Source organism: Simochromis diagramma, unplaced genomic scaffold (genome assembly GCF_900408965.1).
Source record: "Simochromis diagramma unplaced genomic scaffold, fSimDia1.1 OVJJ01000361.1, whole genome shotgun sequence".
NCBI classification, from domain to species: domain Eukaryota; kingdom Metazoa; phylum Chordata; class Actinopteri; order Cichliformes; family Cichlidae; genus Simochromis; species Simochromis diagramma.
Window position 1 is genome coordinate 1,683,756 of NW_024386860.1, and position 16,157 is coordinate 1,699,912.

Genomic DNA, 16,157 nt, shown 5'->3' on the forward strand with positions numbered 1-16,157 from the left:
AATAAAATGAGACATAACACAGCACAGCTTAGTCAAGTTGAAGTCATGCTCCTATGTGTCACGCACCTTCTGCTCAATAAAGTGACAACAACAAAGTGAATGATGTCATCACGCAGCTTCGGACAATTTGTGTTTTTTGTCAGCGTCGTTATACTGAACATGTTTTGAAAGTGTAACTTGATGTGGTGAAATTCCGACAGTGATCTGACAAAATGGAAATGTGGAACTGGAAGAAAAGTGCAATGGCAAAAGGAGCAACATGCAAAAAAAAAAACCCACAGAAATGAACACCACCCATTTAGAGTGATTTCAGCTCCATCCTCCTTACCTCGTGTCCCAGCAGCGGCCGGGCCTCAAGAACTTTCTTGGCCTTGTTTTCCTCTTTGACAGGAAGAAGAGACTTGAGGAATTTAGGAGGTTGTGGGGAGAGGACTTTAAAGGGGCTGGCAATAAAAAAGGTCGAACTCTCTGGAACCAACCCTGTATGGGAACATTCGGTGTCAACTCTAAGTCAGAACGGAACGCTTCCACACACGTGCTTTTTCTGAGGTTACCTGAACTCTCCTTTTTAATGGGTGTGGTACAAAGGGAGCCGTCCTGTGGATTACAGTTGGTGCTGTCCACACGGTCACAGTGATCCTGTGATTACAGTCACAACAGACCACAGTCATCACACAAATGTACTCTTGCATGACAGTTACAGAAAATGTCGAACAAGAAGCCCGACGCACCTTACAGTCTTCATCTTCACAACCAGTCAGGTCTGTTTTACTACATAAAGACTGGAGAACAAGAAATAGGACAGTAAAATTATGTGTATAATTTTATGGTCAAGTTATTTCCATATGGCCAGCAGGACATGCCGTGAGTGATTTCTTTAATTACTTGCTGTACATTTGGTGTGCTGATACTCCTCCTTAAGTGTCTCCCCTTGGCAGCGAGTGCTTCCTTCACTGTCACAGCCTGCAGAGACCATTAAACAAAGGCAAGTTTATCTCTATACATCATCCCTAAATAATTAATGATTATGATGTACACTAAATTACATTTTTTACTAAATTAGATTGTGTTACTGCGTAGGTTACCTGTCGTAGCCTCTCCAGGCTAAGGATGTTCTCCACCTCCAGAACTCCCCGGGTGTATTTTTCTATGTAAGTTTCTCCATCCTGGGTCTCCTCGCTGTCCCCACGAGCAGCCATGAGAGCCAAGGTTTCCCTCTCCTCTGGCTCCTCCGAAGCCTGGAAGAAAAAAAAGGAAGGAAGCTTAGAAAGAGAAGTTAAACTCCAAACACTGATACAACAGAAGCAGAGTTTCCAACATACCTTTGGTATGTTGGAAACTATCTCATAAGTCACACCGCAGGAGTAAAGCATGTTCTTTAGCGACATTCTTCTCTTGAGGCTCTGAGTGAAACTCTGTAAGAAAAAAAATATTCAAATTATGTTGATCATTAAAACATGACAGACTTCTGTAAGCCTAATATGTTCTTTGGGCTAACCTCCTTTGGTTACATCTAGAGTTTCAAGTATTAACCTGTTTGTTGTAGATGTTGACAGCAATCCTCTTGCGGAGCACCAGCTCCATGGAGGCAGGGTGACTGAGCTGCACCGTGGCTTTAATGATCAGGTAGATACGTTCATTTGGCGACGTGACCCGGTTGAGGTGCACAGAATCATGAATGGATGAATCCCAGGAGCACACTGCTGACACCTAATGAAATTTCAAACTTGTGTTTAATTTATTTAATTTCACATTTATCTATACAAAGAATGTGTGGCAGTGGTTTTGTGACAGCACAGGGAGACACATGGATTACGATGGCATACGTGGACAGTAGCTTTGGGTTTGTCTAATTACCATTTAGCGCAACGATTACTGTAGGGTTAGTCCTGCTCAACATCACACAAAAAGGAATAAAGATTAATTTCATTTAATTACTTCCTACCACACATGCTGCAACCCATCCAATTAGGCACACATAATTGTAGGAAAAAAGTTGCCCTAAAACCCTTTTATGTGTCAATTTGTGCAATTATGTGAGGAGAAAAACTTTATAGCAGCAATTTAGCAAATGAAGATAATTTAACATGGAGCCATAGTAAAACCAAAGACACACAAATTTATATGTTTAACAAAAATACTCTACAGAGTTGACTTACTTACAGTACATTCATTACACTATTGGATATCTGTGAGCTTCTCTAAGTAAGTAAAGGGAAAAGGCAAAAGAATAATAATACTTTAAAAAAAATATGTCTGTGTTTGTGTGTAAAAATATATAAGCTTAATTAAAAACATAATTCAAATTCAATAAAGAATTCAATAAATTAATGAATGAATGAACTTAATTTTTTTTATTACATTGATGCATCATTATTATTATTATTATTTTTATTTTTTGGCAGTTTTGGGCCTCCATAGAGTCTCTGAGTTGCCAAGAGAAACCAAATTGGAAACACTTTAATCTTTTTTTTTTGTCTATGATTCAATTCAATTCAATTAAAAAATAATAATGTTAAAGTATTTTTGACCAGGAGAGGGCAGTAAAATAACCGTTGTTACTTACCTCCTCATCACTGTGCCTAATGATAGGTAGATAGAAGAACTGGCTGCCGTGCTCTTTGGGCAGTATAGAGTTAACGCCTGCAGCATGTGGGCCGGTCAGCTGCTCGTTCACTGTCAGATTATCCGCTGGTGGCGTACAAAAAGAAGGCCGTTTGCATTTGTGAAGCCAGTGAGGAGTCTGTGAAGTAAAGTATGTGTCTGCCTTACCATTTAAATCCAGGAAGAGTACAGGAATGTGAGCTTCCATTCCTGCAGGTGGAGTCCTACAAGCAGTTGAACAACAGGGTATTGGTTCAAAAATAAAATTAAATAAAAGGCAACAAGAAGTTTTCATTTCTGAATGTTTTGTTTTGCTTGTTTTCACCAGTCTGCAGGAGCTCCTGGGATGCCACTACCAGGTGCAGGTACCAGCACTGCATTTCTCTCTTCAGTCAGCCCGACCCACTGCTCCACCAGCCGAGCTTCACGCTCAATGTCCTCCTCTGACTTCTCTACATGCAGTGAGAAGGATAGAAGTTAAAAAAGAAATGTTTAAAAAAATGAGCAATCTTGTGATCAGGGCCTAAAACCCACCCTGTTTGTTGATGATTTTCTTGATTTGTTCGTCAAGATACTCCCGACGTTTGATTAGTGCATCTGACCAGCGCTCTCTAACACAGTTGAGATCCTCTTCCTGGAACCAAACAAAGAGCTGAATTAATGCCAGCTGGCTCAGTGAAGCAAAGGTTCTGCTACAGGGCAGAGTGAATTGTTACCAGTGGATGATGAGCGTGCACTGGGCTGATTTGTCTGAGGGAATACTGTAACTGCTCCCAAACACCCCCAGCTAATACTTTGGAAAAGTAACAGCTTTACCAAACCCAAGATGTTAAAAAGTAAAAGTCTTAAGCTCTCCAATTCTGGCTATAAAACAAATGTGATTTCACTAAATAAACACATACACAAAAGCTCTCCTTATCCCCCTTTTGCAATCGCACTCATCATTCACACTCACTTGCATGCACCTCCTCGCACACAGCCAAAGGTCCCCAAAGTCCTACCTGAATACATGGGAAGTATTTCTCTGACAGAGCAGCAGAGAGTAGATTCCCCTCTGCAACATCCCCAATCCCCAAAATACCTCAGAGCCAATCATGTTACGCTTCTGCAATCAGCACACTCTCACAATGCAAAGTACTGTAAATCATGCAGCCATGCAATGCCCAAGTGATTAATTGAGGCGTATTACTTCTGCAGTTCTTCAGTAGTGACAAGCAAACAGTAGCATTAGTGCGCAAAACCTGAGGGGAAAGGCAAGAGAAGGCGGGACAAGATTCTGGCAGACATGCTGCTCCCGGAAGCTCAGGGTGAACCTGTAATTTGTTCGTTTTTATTTTAGGAGATGCCAAAGAGTTGTTGGTGCGACTGGTAATCACAACACATCAGAATACATCCACGTGTGCAGCTGATGCAGATGCTGTTTAATAAAGCGCTTCTTTAGTCGGCAGGGACCTCCTGCCTCTCATGCCCTCAGCACAAGGCCTAGTCACAAACACGTGATCACATCGGTTGGTGTCCTTCATGCTGCAGTGTGAACTAAAGGGTGAGCAGCAGCAGGAGGAGACTCGAAGGGTACCTGATAACTATCCATATCGTCTTCCACCTCTCTCTGGCAGGAGAGAACACACTGAGTCAGATGTGGAGAAGCAGTAAAGGCCTTCACTTGACACGTCAGATGAAACCAGTTGTTTCTCATCTAGCTTACTGTGAATTTCAGTGACGTTTACATCCATGCTCACATACTTTTTTGAGTAAATAGTTATATTTATAACAAGAATTGTCAATTTCATAGTTAATTTGAAGGAAGAAAAAAAAAAAAAAAAGGGATTCTGTGACTACTGAATTAACAAGCAGCCCCTTTCTATACCCCACAACAGAACTGCGACACTAACAAGTCTTTATTTTCTTGACCAACTCTATGCTAGCTGCCAGCTACCAGGATGGACCAGTCTAGGCATGAAAGCTGAGAAAGACTAAACATAGTTTGGCTGAATTGGTGTAATATTGTGTCTTTGTGATATGAAACAAGTAGAATGTCCCCCAGAACATCTTCCTGTTTTGATACAGAAACATCTAAAGGCAAATTACCATCCTAATGAAGCCAGCACAATAGGCTCATAGTCAAAGTCCATTTGTGTGCATGTGGAAAAACGCAAACATGTGCATTTTGCAGACCTGGTAGCTGTCGAGCGGTCTCTGTAGTTTGGTGGAGCGAGCCGACACACACCCAATAGAGACAGACAGCACAGCCTCCACCAGCAAGGGCAGAGTGCCTGAGTTCTGGACCGGTTTCACGGACACCTGCAGTCTCCTGGAGTGACCCTGTTTGAAAGAAATCATAATCACATAATTAATTTTTATCCTCTTAAATGTGTGTTTAGTCTAAAGCAGCCAGCCCAACCTGAAGGAAACCTCCTTCATAGTTTTTCTCTGACCTGTCGGAGTTGGAAGACTCCTCCTGTGCTGATGTCTTTCCCAGGTTGCAGCTCCACAGATGCATACTCTCCCTGCTCATTAAGCTCTTGGATGGCGATCCACAGCTCGATCCGGCGAGACACGTCGCTCCACCTTGAACATGTAACAGCCGGGATTAGAATCAATTTTATAGAAGTGCAAAAATGTCAGTGCAACATGTGATGCATCCGACCTGTCCCGGAGCGTCTGGGTCTTGGCTTCCAGTGCATCCAACTCCCAGAGAGAACGACCATTCCCAGCACAGCGATGACCCCACACTTCTATGGCCAGCGCTCCATCTGATATAAACTCTAAAAACTCATCTGTCACGTGCACAACGTAGTCCTGTGAAAAGAGTTTGGGGTAGAGAAGCTGAAAGTTACTAACAAAAGTTGCAAGAATGTAAAATGTGTCCGAAACAAGGCATTAAAAAAAAACCTCGACTGAAACAACAAGCAGCTCATTTTTCCAACCTTGCAGTGATCAAACTGGACCGTGAACTGAGCATCTGGGCTTCGAGGGGAAGGTCTGTCTGGGCTGACCATGGGAGGAGCCACAGTGGGCTCACCATGCTCCCAGAAGGTGTACTGACAGAAGACAAAGTTGGACAGGTTGAGCGGCAGTCCTGTGGCATCCCTGATCCGCACCTACAGCAGTGAAGACAGGATGAAGATTGAAGACTTTGATGTTTTTTTAGAACTGAAATCTCACGGTGCACCGCCTGCACAGATCCGTTTTGAAATCTTTGGTTAAAATCCACCGATGGTTCACTCGTACCCTGCAGGTGAGCCTTTTGGCCATGTGGACGATCTCTCCGTTGGTGTCCATGACCTCGTAGCAACTATTTTCACTGGAGTTCTCCGAAGAGTCGTCCCCGCTACACAGGCGCTCTGGTACAGCTCCACTCACTCGCATCAGCTCAACGTGCAGCCTGCCTGCTACCTGTACATACAAGCAGAAGGAGTGGGACAAAACCTAAACCGTTTGAGAACTAATCCATGTATCCAGAGAAAATTGGCCATTTTTTATTCATTTTAACCAGTATGCTGATTTTTGTTGGTCTATATCTTTTCATATGGACATAAAAATACTGTGAATTATGAAAAGCTTTTAAATATATAAGGACTAAAAGAATAAGACTAATTGTACTAACAGCCCACATGAGAAGTGTGTGATCTAGTACTTTATCTTCATTTTATTAAGCATTAACTAGTAAAATAATAAAATCAGGGCGTCAAAAGGGGAATTCACGAACACAATGACTGACGTCACAGACAGCAAGTCTACAGTGTGCCCTTACCTCTCCCTGCTGGCTGATGATGGGGACAGCGTACTGCAGCTTGACATCATGGAAAAGGCACTCGAGAAAAATGTTGGCCACCCCAATCAGGTTGTGGTTCTCTTGCGCCTCATAGAAAGGATCACAGTGCTTACTGCTTGCTTTGTTATACTATACAAAGGAAAACAAAAGAACATACTTTTAATTACTTTCCCGCTTCCTTACTCATTTTTTCCTGTCTCTGGTCCTTTGTTACTCACCGTTTCCTCTGTGCCCTCTTTCCAGTCTCTGTAGTGGTCTCTCATGTCTACAAGTTTGTTCTCCAGCTTTTCAATGGTCCAAACCTGGGTCCCCTTCCCTTTCCTCCGCACCTGAATGGCTGGCTCGCTCACGATAGCACCACGCTACATTAAAGTGTCACATTTTAGATCAGATTACAAGATATTCACACCCTCCCTAACCCTAACACTGAAATAACCGAATGAAGTGTAATCGTTTCAAAAAGGTTCAGCAGTCTGACCTTACGGTTGGCGCTGAGGTTGGCTGCGGGAATCTGAAGGGTGACCTGATAATCGGTGAGTTTGTTCATCTCCTCTGCCAAAAAGTTGGCTTCTCGCACCAAAGTGTTGGCTTTGACAACCTGCTCTCTGAGTCGGGAAAGGCTCTGGCGAAAAAGCTCATCCCTGTCACAAAGAAACAAATACACAGAGACGCATTTTATAGAGTTTGAACTTCTCGTGTCCTCAGTGAGTAAAAGAATCACTAATTTCTTCCACTCAGATTTGACTTCTTTTGGCATTTTTATGATAGAGAAAATTGTGCACTATAGTTTGTATTTGTGTGTGCAACAAGTATGTAAAAGCAGAAAAAATATACATCTAAATTATTATATACTAGTTTCATCTGTGGCTACGCATTTATAATTTTGATGTCAACATCTTAAGTAGCACGCCTATATATTTTATATGTATGAGGCATCATATGTGTGTGCGAGCTACACTAACCGCTCCTCCGTCCACAGTCGCAGCTTGCCGTGCGGCGCGTGCGTTGAGAACGTGAGGCGGTCGCTGCTGCTGCGGTGATGCTGTGAGGTTTTCTCTGGAGACAGCTGTTGCCGCAGCGACTCCAGCTCTCTTTCGTACATCATCCTTTGCTCCTCCAGGGCCGTACGCTTCTCCTCCAGATACTGCTTCTCCAACACCTGGACCACATTCTGCATGGGGTCTACATACAATTAAAAACAATTAATTGTATGTATTGCAATTAAAAACTTATTAAAAACATACACTCACTGTTGTTAGCTACACCGCTCTGTTTCAGCTGCTTGTTAACATAAATATCCAATCAATCAATCACACGGCAGCAGCTCAGTGCATTTAGGCATGTAGCCATGATCAAGACAAAGAACAACTGCAATGTGAAGTTACTCAACAGAAATGCAAATATTAGTTATTATCAGTATCATCACAGATTAAACTACTGTTCTACTCATGAACACTCACTGAATTAATATTCATGAGCTGCTAGAAACTGTTTTTCTTCTAAGAATAACTCTATTATTTGTGCCATTTAAGAAAAATTAGTTGCTATTTACACATGGATACTGGAAGTCAAATAGAGAAATACTTTTTTCCCCTTTATTCAGAGGATTAAACCCAGTAATACAGGAATGGTATTTTAAAAGGATGTTAGGATACAGTCAGAGTTTCTGGAATGAGCTGGCAGTTCATAAAATATGTACATGTTCCCAATCATACCATTGTTTCCAAGAGTCTTCATTATGACCTCCATCTGGGCAAACTCATAAGTGTAGTCTTGCTCAGAAGAGGCCTCGCTGGCTGTCTCGATGTCTGCCTCGACAAAGCTCTCTCTGGGAGATGCTCTCTCCAGCTCCTTCAAACGGTCCCGCCGCTTTCGTTTAGGCAGATTGATCCTGGAGAGCAGCACAAATATCCAGTCAGTGACTTCATAGCTGTTCACACGCTTGAATGTGGCAACAAAAACAAAGGACTCATACCTGAAGAAGTGATTATTTCCCCATAAGATACGGTCTCCATGCCACAAGTGTACTAATGAATCAATCATAGTTCCATTCACACAGGTCCTGCAGAGAACATACATTTATATTTTATTGTTGAAGAATTGTATTGTAACCTTCAGGTTTTCAAGGGGAAGAAGCAGGCTAATCGAGTAGGAACAATGGTTTTTTAGGGGGAGGGAGACATGCATCTGATATCAAAGTGAGGAGCTCAGATCATGAGATTCCTGTGCAGTGAGGTCATGTGAAACTCTGAGGTCCAGTCATCCAAGAGCGCAGATCACAGACGGAAACACAGACAGAGAGTATGTTGGAATAAGTTGCACGACAGCTCACCTGGCATTCCCTACTGGCATCAGGGTGACATCACCATCTGGGCACACCTCCAGGACGCAGTGCTCTGGCTGTATCCCGATCCCAAAGAGCTGGATGTCCTGAGATGTGTCTGCACCCACACGCGTGTGCTCCTACACACAGGTGCAGGAAAGATTAGGGAAACTACATTGGCAGATCAGGATGTAATTACATCTCACCCTTCTTATCCAAACGTTCTGGCCATAACCACAAAAGGCTGCTACCTTTTATCTACTGAACTGATTTGAACTAAAGTAGTGAAAAAAACAATAAACACAAGAATACGAATTTGGGAAAATGACAACTAGACATAAAGCAAAATCAGGCCTAAGCAAAAAAACATGTGTGCCGAGGCGGCGTTGTAAAGCAAACATCCTAGCTTCTAAAGGATGTCGTACCCTGCAGCGAACGAACCTATTTCACATTACCATAGTCATTCCACACTGATATGCCAGGCTGGCCTGCAGGAACTAGACAAAGGCCTGTTGTTCTGTAAGCTGTGCAGATTGCTGTCTCACATGCCTCAGCGCTCACACATCCAACTAGACGGCTGGCTGTTCCACTTCAAAGTCCAGACCTGCTCTTACTGAACTTCTCTCACTACAACATGTGTGCTTCAGTGTGTGTTTCAGGGCCTCTGTCAGTGCTAAATATTACTGCTGTGGTATGTGACGCATGAAGAGACTCACTGTGAGTGCTTAAACAGTAAACTGCAGTATTAGCGAGTGACTGAATAAGTGACTAACTGGGTCTTTGTGGCAACTAATGAAGAATACAAGGGGATCTTTTTGGCTTGTTTTCCACCATATAGGCATTCTGGTCTTTTGCAGTCACTATGAGCAAAACGCTACAGTGATTATAATAAACATCATAGGAACATCTTGCTCTATAATTCTGAAAGTTAATTCACAGAGAATTAATAAAGGACAAGTGATTAGGTTTCACTATAGGACATAAGATGACATGAAAACACAGTAACCAGCTGTGTCCCCAGCTCTGGTCTGGGAGCATTTTATCAATGCTAATCATGATATTAGCCACATTAGCTCATTCGCTATCAAAATGCTAACACTGACATCACAAATAAAAGAACCAGTCTATTTACCATTTACCAACTGTATACTTAAGTCTCACTTTAACATTAGGCACTCGTTAATTTTCTAAACCCAAAAAAATCATACAAATATATGTGTGTAAAACTTTATTTTTTTTATTAAAAATGTCCTCTTGCAACTTTAGAAATTTAAATCAGTTTAAATTTAATATTTAAAATCACTGGGATAATCACAGAAATGCAATACAGCAATGCAGTGTGAATAATCTCTATCTTTTTTTTCTAAGAGACTCTTAAACTTAAGTAACAGGGCAGATCCAGGCTATGTGTTTAAACTAATTAGACTCACCGTTAAAAACAAGCTGTATGCTATATTTGCATTAAGCAAAGAAATTGTTGAGTAGTATATAATCCAGTGTGATAATATCAACAGATACTTTGGGTCTTGGACCTCTAGCATCATATTGTAAACCTGCTGTAAAGAACCTCGGTGCTTTCATTGATTCCTTTCTGAAATTAGATTTGCAGATTAAATCTGTGCACTTTTAGCTTTTAGTTTCTTTTTTTAAACAACCTTGGCAAGGATATCCATGCTTTTATCACGCCCAGACTGGATTCCTGCAGTTTGTTTTTTATGTCAGCTTTTGCAAGGCACTATTATCATGAATGCAGTTGGTCTAAAATGCAGCTGCTCGACCCCTGACTGGTAGACAGACTCATGAATGCATTTCATCTATCTTAGCATTGATTAGGATTCATCTTTAAATTTTGTTCACTTATAAGTGCTTGCATCAGCATATCTCTAAGTAACTATTCGTCATGTTACAATTTTACATGCTCAGTGCAAGACCAGGTGACTCGACTGGTGACTTAACTCTAAACACCAAACTAGCTCTTACAGCTAACTGATCTTTTGCAGTTGCCTAACTCTCAGACTTAAACTTAAAAACTTATCTTGTCTTATGAACCTTTTTACTTTAGGTCTAATTTACGACTGTGTGTTTCTGTAAACACTAGAGATTGATTTTAATTATGTTAATTACATTCCTTATTGTTTTTAAATTACTGCCTCCTAATTGTTTTATTGATTTCTGTGCATCACCTCAGATAGTGCCTGTTGTGCTTAAATTTGCTTTATTAAAAAAACCGGCTTGACTGAGGAGCTGAGCTTGGAAAAAAATGACATTGCAAAAATAGCATTACCTTCAGGTAGTAGACCAGCAGCTCATTTAGGGCAGGATCAGCATTCAGATTGACCAGGAAACACTTGTCTTCACCCACTTTAATCCCAGACGTTTCCAAGGAGATGCCCATGCTTTCCAACTGCTTCTGACGCTCCTGAGAACATGGATAATAACAATGTAGCTGTTCATATAAACACACTGAATTAGAGTTGAGGTTTCACAGTTTTCATGAGTAAGGTGTTTACAGTGGCAATCTCCTCTGTCTTTCTTAGCTTCTCCTCCCAGGTGACTGTCATCTCTTGGATGAGTTTCTCAGACTCCTGCAGTTTCTCCTTCAGCTCAGGAGCCTTCATGGACTGATGGGAATAAAAAAAAATTTTTTAAAAAGGAGAATAAGTAAGAGTCAGATGTCTGGCATAATTTATTCCTAATTGAACAGCATCTGTGGTTCAACCTCTCTTCTCACCTCGGCCTGAGAGAGCTGAACTTTCAGCTTCTCCACCTCTTCCCTGAGCTCTCTGATGATCCGAGCGTTGGGGTCTTCATTCACAACGGCATGGTTGACGATTCTCTTGGCCCTGTCGGCGTAACGTAGAGTGGACAAAGTCTCCTCATAATTATCAGCAGCTGGACTCACCGTGGCTATCATGGCGGTCTTGCTGTTTCCGCCAAGGTTGTCCTGAGTTTAAAAAAAAAAATCACAAGAAGCTGTTAAAATAGACTTTCATGACAAGAAAGTTACAAAACAACAACCCAAACAGAACGTGGGTCAAACCTTCAGTAGCCAGGTGAGCACTGAGTCTCTGTAAGGCACAAACTTGGCCTTCCCCTTTCCTGCGGACTGATCAGCCAAAGCAGAAATCACACATCCTAATGTGGTGAGAGACCTAAAAACCAAACAAAGATACATTTAACCTGATAAATGATTGGACTTTATATACAGCTCATATACAAAATAAAAATGTTCTCACTTGTTTATATTGCTTCCTTCTTTGAGTCTCTCCCCAGCAGCTCCAGTCTTCGACACACGTTCACTTCCTGCCAGGTCAACCAGACTCATTTTGCTCACTTTCTCCCCTGAATTCTGTTGACAGTCACAGTGTGCCCAGACAAATATATTTAATTAATAAACAAATGTTTGTCCTTGTGAAAAAAGTGATTGTAAATGTGTGTGAAATAAGAAAAAACAAAAAGACTTACTCCAGACTGCAGATCATAGAGCGTTTGCGTGACAATGATACTGAAGACGGCGTGTGATCGGCTGCTCTCCTCATTCATGTTGGTGGCTGCAACTGTGCGAGATTTGTTCCCCTCTGACATCAACACCTCAATGTCCTAAAAAAACAAAAAAGAGGAAGTTTAGGACAGCAGAACTATTTAAAGTGTTTTTCTTGCTCAGGCTTTGAGCACATTTCGGTGGCTAAATCTTTAAAATGATAGTTGTGATAGATGTGCACATCTGGCTGTATGCCACTTCATTTAATTGGGTCAGAAAAGCGAGAGGGCCAAGGCTGTGGGAAATCCATTGGACTAATATCAGGCAGAGCAGAGCGCAGAGGAGCAGGGCGGAGGTGTTTAAACTTAATTATGGAAGGGCCTGCCAAGGCTTGGCATACGCACTACACAAAACCCCATGACTACATCCCACATCAGGAATATGTGTCACTGGAGTCTCTGCGCTTGGGAAGGTTTTACACAGCGAGGTTATTCCAAATGTAAATCAGTGGTTTGGCGACTGAAGATACAAAGTAATTTCTTCTGGATGTTATAAATCATGTTTATGTGGCTCTGATAGAGGGTGGATATCGCCTCATTTCTGGTCGCAGCATGATGACAGACGGGTGAAAGACTCACCTCAAAGCTGGTCACAGCCAGCTGAGACAGACCGTCCACATATGGACCAAAGACTTTGTGTTCCCGAACTTTCAGGGACTGTCGGCTCCTTTAAAAAATAGAGAAGGCAACACAATGAGTAAAAGAGAACAAAGAAGCACTCTGAAGAAACTTAAAATCTTTTATTAAATGCATACAAGCTGTAGTATGGAACTGTAACATATACATGAACATTTATAAGAATCAAAGCTTTTTCAAAGGGAATAATACGTCATTTTGATTAAGCTTATCAGCACCAAATAGATTTCCTGTGATTCACAATGCAGCAGTGCTTTAAATCTGGTGTTTGTGGTAACATTCCCACATTGGCACACCAGTAGAGATGGGTTCACAACAGGTTGAGAACAAGGCCAAACAAAAATACACACAGGTGTGGATTTTTCTTGTTTAAGGCATACACCATGGGCAATCATCAGCAGTGTAAACTCACTGGACACTTTATTAGGAACTTGCTTGCTGGACCCCCTCTTATCTATGCTTAATGGCATAGATTCAACAATCTACCTATGATTCAACTTCAGGGATGTTCAGCCCACATTGACTTTAAATGCAGGATTTGAATCTCCCGTTCCACCGCATCCCAAAGGTGCTCTACTGAATTGAGATCTGGTGACTATGGAGGCTATATGAGTAAAGTGAAGTCATGTTCACAAAACCAGTTTGAGATGATCTGAATTCTGTGTGGGCTTTTGCGTTTGTGGGCCATCTGCTTCGAGGTTTGACGTGCTGTGTGTTCAGAGATGCTCTTCTTTTGTGGCAGGCACCTTACTGTAAATTGCGCTACATTTAACACCAAAAAGCATGTCCTATGTTGCACCCAGTGTGTGTGTGATAGTTGCTAGGATGGTTTATTTATCTGGAAAGAGAAGGGGAGATGTTATCAGAACAAGTGCATAATTGGCAGGGGTGGAGAGCTCAAAGATAGGAGCTAAAACTTTGTTTCTATCCTGTTGTTCTTTACTCTGAGGACTACTCTGAGTGTTTAGAGCTGAGCCCCACATACTCCTGCTCCACAATAATACTGGTATTTTAGCGAAACACAGCTGAACTGAAATTCACAGCGCGTCACATGGAAGATCCCAACAGGAGACAGATACAAGGATAGGTCTTGTTTTCCTTTTTACAGTGAGCAGAGTGGGCTCCAGTGTTTCAGGCTTTTTAGCTATATTTCTACACAAAGACCAGTACACAATGAAAACATCTCTGCATGTCTGTTTTTAGCAGTGAGAACATGCAAGGCAAACTCTGTAGACACTACTGCATAACAATATCTTAGGGTTAAGGCTAGTCAAATTAGTATGTGCAATATTCACTTTCTTCTTCAGACACACAACCAAATGCACGTCCACCCTTGACTCCTGTATAGCTCCGCACCTTTGATGGAGATGGCAACCGGTTTAATCACATTTATTATTGTAAACAGATTGCTTGGAAGATTTCAGCTTTGTCTTAGTGCCATTTTCTCACCATCTTGATACATCAGACTTGGTTTGAAGATGTCTGTCTGTCAGTGGTCTAACCCACTCCTGCTTTATACAGTACTACAGCTAACGTTTATTCCTATAACTGACAGAGTCAATTAGGATGCAAGATCAAGAGCATCTGGAGGTTACTATATACGTGACAGGAAGCTGCATCTTTTGACATCTGCAACTCACAGAGCGCTGCACTGTAGTCTGTTTCTGGCGCTCGGCTCGCAGCAGCTCTGACCGCTCTCTCGCTCACGGCTTTACTACCAGATCTCCCTGAAACATCCCCATTCACAGCTCACCCTTCTTAGCAGTCTGTCTGCTAACCCACATCACACCACAGAGGCGAAGAAAGCAGCACTGTCAGAGGACGACACTGGCTGCTGTTCTGCAGGAAATAACTGGGTTGAGCTTCCTACTCACATCATTCTATCGCCATCCCCCCATCCTGGGTACTAGACACAACAGAGCTATAAAAAGAGACACAAACCAGAAGACAATGCGAGCTAACGGACAGATCACTCTCTGCTTGAGCTGGAGAGACTGAAGAGAACGAGAAAACAACTCCATAGTTTGTGAAAACAGCTGCGTCTTGTTGCCCCCAGGTCCGAAAGCTGCTTCGGTGAGCTGGAACATGTGCATTTTAAAAAGCAAACATCAAACTCACCCTTTGGGATCCAGAAGGTCACGGACTTTCTCATTGTAGATCTCCATGTAGGAAACTTCCACCTTAAAAGAATGGCCTTCATTTGCCTCCCTGTGGACCCTCTCAAACAACGAGCAGCAGAGTCGAGGAATTAAGCCTGGCTGCTCTCCATTGCCCATCATGGAAAAGGACTTGCCTGAGCCTGGATGCACAACAGAGTCACACATGAGTTGCCAACTTCAGAAAGCGAGTTAGTTAAGTGTAGTCTCTGCTATGGACACAAATAGTCTGCTTTAAGGAAGTATTTAGTGTTTACATCTGGAGAATAATTGCCATCATCATCGTGTTGCAAAAAACAAACATGTAAAGAATGAGTCTCCAGCTGTGCCAGCAGCTGTGTCAGGCCACATTTGTGCTTGCACATTTGCATATACTGGGTGTACAATGGATTTCCTTTAGCATGTTAGCATGCTAACATTTGCTTATTAGCACTAAAAATTAAAGGTGATGGGAGCACGTTAAAAGTGAAACTTCTTGATTCATTTCAAATCACTTCACATCATTATTTACAATTTGTGATCTAAGTTAAACTAAGACTGTCCAGAAGTGTCGTCATTACTCATGTGCTGCTTGCAGGATGTTGCTTCAACCAGATGATTATATCGGATTTGTTTTCTTTCTTTCTTCTAACTGATGAGTGTGCAGGTGTGTCCCTCTAAGACAGGAAGCAGGAAAAAATAGCTAATGTGATTTCAGGGCGAGGGAGGAAATGAAGTCATTCAGTTACCTGTTTGTCCGTAAGCAAATATGCAGGCGTTATATCCCTGGAATGCATTTTCAAGTATCCCCTCTCCAAGGCACTTGAACACCACCTCTTGACCTTTCAGAGAAAGACACGGTCACCATGGAGATTATGGTAAACAGAGGAATAATTGTGTCACACAGGGTCAGAGGCCACGTCCTTTTAAGGATCCAGCCTCTGAGTTAATACACAGTTATACTGTATAAGCACTATGATCACACATACTGTTTGGCTGTCTTGGTACTAAAAAAAAAAAAAAAAAACTCTATAAATGGAGTGACAAGGGGCACAAAGGGCCACGAAACAGTGAATAAGATTCATGAAAGGTGGCAGATTCCTGTCTGGTCATGTGGAAAATGCAGAGCTGTGTAGAGAAAACT

The 16,157-nt window shown here is 42.0% G+C and overlaps 1 protein-coding gene across 6 annotated transcripts in view; it reads right to left on the minus strand.

The window, feature by feature from the left end:
- The window catches only part of kif13a (kinesin family member 13A), a 49,656-nt gene that overhangs the window by 8,669 nt on the left and 24,830 nt on the right, over positions 1–16,157 (minus strand). For 3 of the 6 annotated variants that reach the window (XM_040031070.1, XM_040031067.1, XM_040031071.1), the window contains 33 exons: positions 15,763–15,855; positions 14,997–15,177; positions 12,822–12,909; positions 12,168–12,302; positions 11,939–12,051; positions 11,743–11,854; positions 11,434–11,646; positions 11,213–11,323; positions 10,987–11,121; positions 8,712–8,842; positions 8,355–8,441; positions 8,095–8,270; positions 7,342–7,561; positions 6,858–7,020; positions 6,598–6,741; positions 6,359–6,508; positions 5,836–6,000; positions 5,532–5,705; positions 5,252–5,403; positions 5,040–5,172; positions 4,780–4,926; positions 4,181–4,213; positions 3,139–3,238; positions 2,930–3,056; positions 2,773–2,828; positions 2,567–2,691; positions 1,534–1,710; positions 1,323–1,415; positions 1,086–1,238; positions 886–963; positions 732–782; positions 555–639; positions 329–480 (listed from right to left, as the gene is read on the minus strand). In XM_040031070.1, coding sequence (XP_039887004.1) covers positions 329–480; positions 555–639; positions 732–782; positions 886–963; positions 1,086–1,238; positions 1,323–1,415; positions 1,534–1,710; positions 2,567–2,691; positions 2,773–2,828; positions 2,930–3,056; positions 3,139–3,238; positions 4,181–4,213; positions 4,780–4,926; positions 5,040–5,172; positions 5,252–5,403; positions 5,532–5,705; positions 5,836–6,000; positions 6,359–6,508; positions 6,598–6,741; positions 6,858–7,020; positions 7,342–7,561; positions 8,095–8,270; positions 8,355–8,441; positions 8,712–8,842; positions 10,987–11,121; positions 11,213–11,323; positions 11,434–11,646; positions 11,743–11,854; positions 11,939–12,051; positions 12,168–12,302; positions 12,822–12,909; positions 14,997–15,177; positions 15,763–15,855 — 4,253 coding nt within the window. The remainder of the gene's footprint in view (positions 1–328; positions 481–554; positions 640–731; positions 783–885; positions 964–1,085; positions 1,239–1,322; positions 1,416–1,533; positions 1,711–2,566; positions 2,692–2,772; positions 2,829–2,929; positions 3,057–3,138; positions 3,239–4,180; positions 4,214–4,779; positions 4,927–5,039; positions 5,173–5,251; positions 5,404–5,531; positions 5,706–5,835; positions 6,001–6,358; positions 6,509–6,597; positions 6,742–6,857; positions 7,021–7,341; positions 7,562–8,094; positions 8,271–8,354; positions 8,442–8,711; positions 8,843–10,986; positions 11,122–11,212; positions 11,324–11,433; positions 11,647–11,742; positions 11,855–11,938; positions 12,052–12,167; positions 12,303–12,821; positions 12,910–14,996; positions 15,178–15,762; positions 15,856–16,157) is intronic. The other 3 variants (XM_040031072.1, XM_040031069.1, XM_040031068.1) reach the window with 2 other exon arrangements.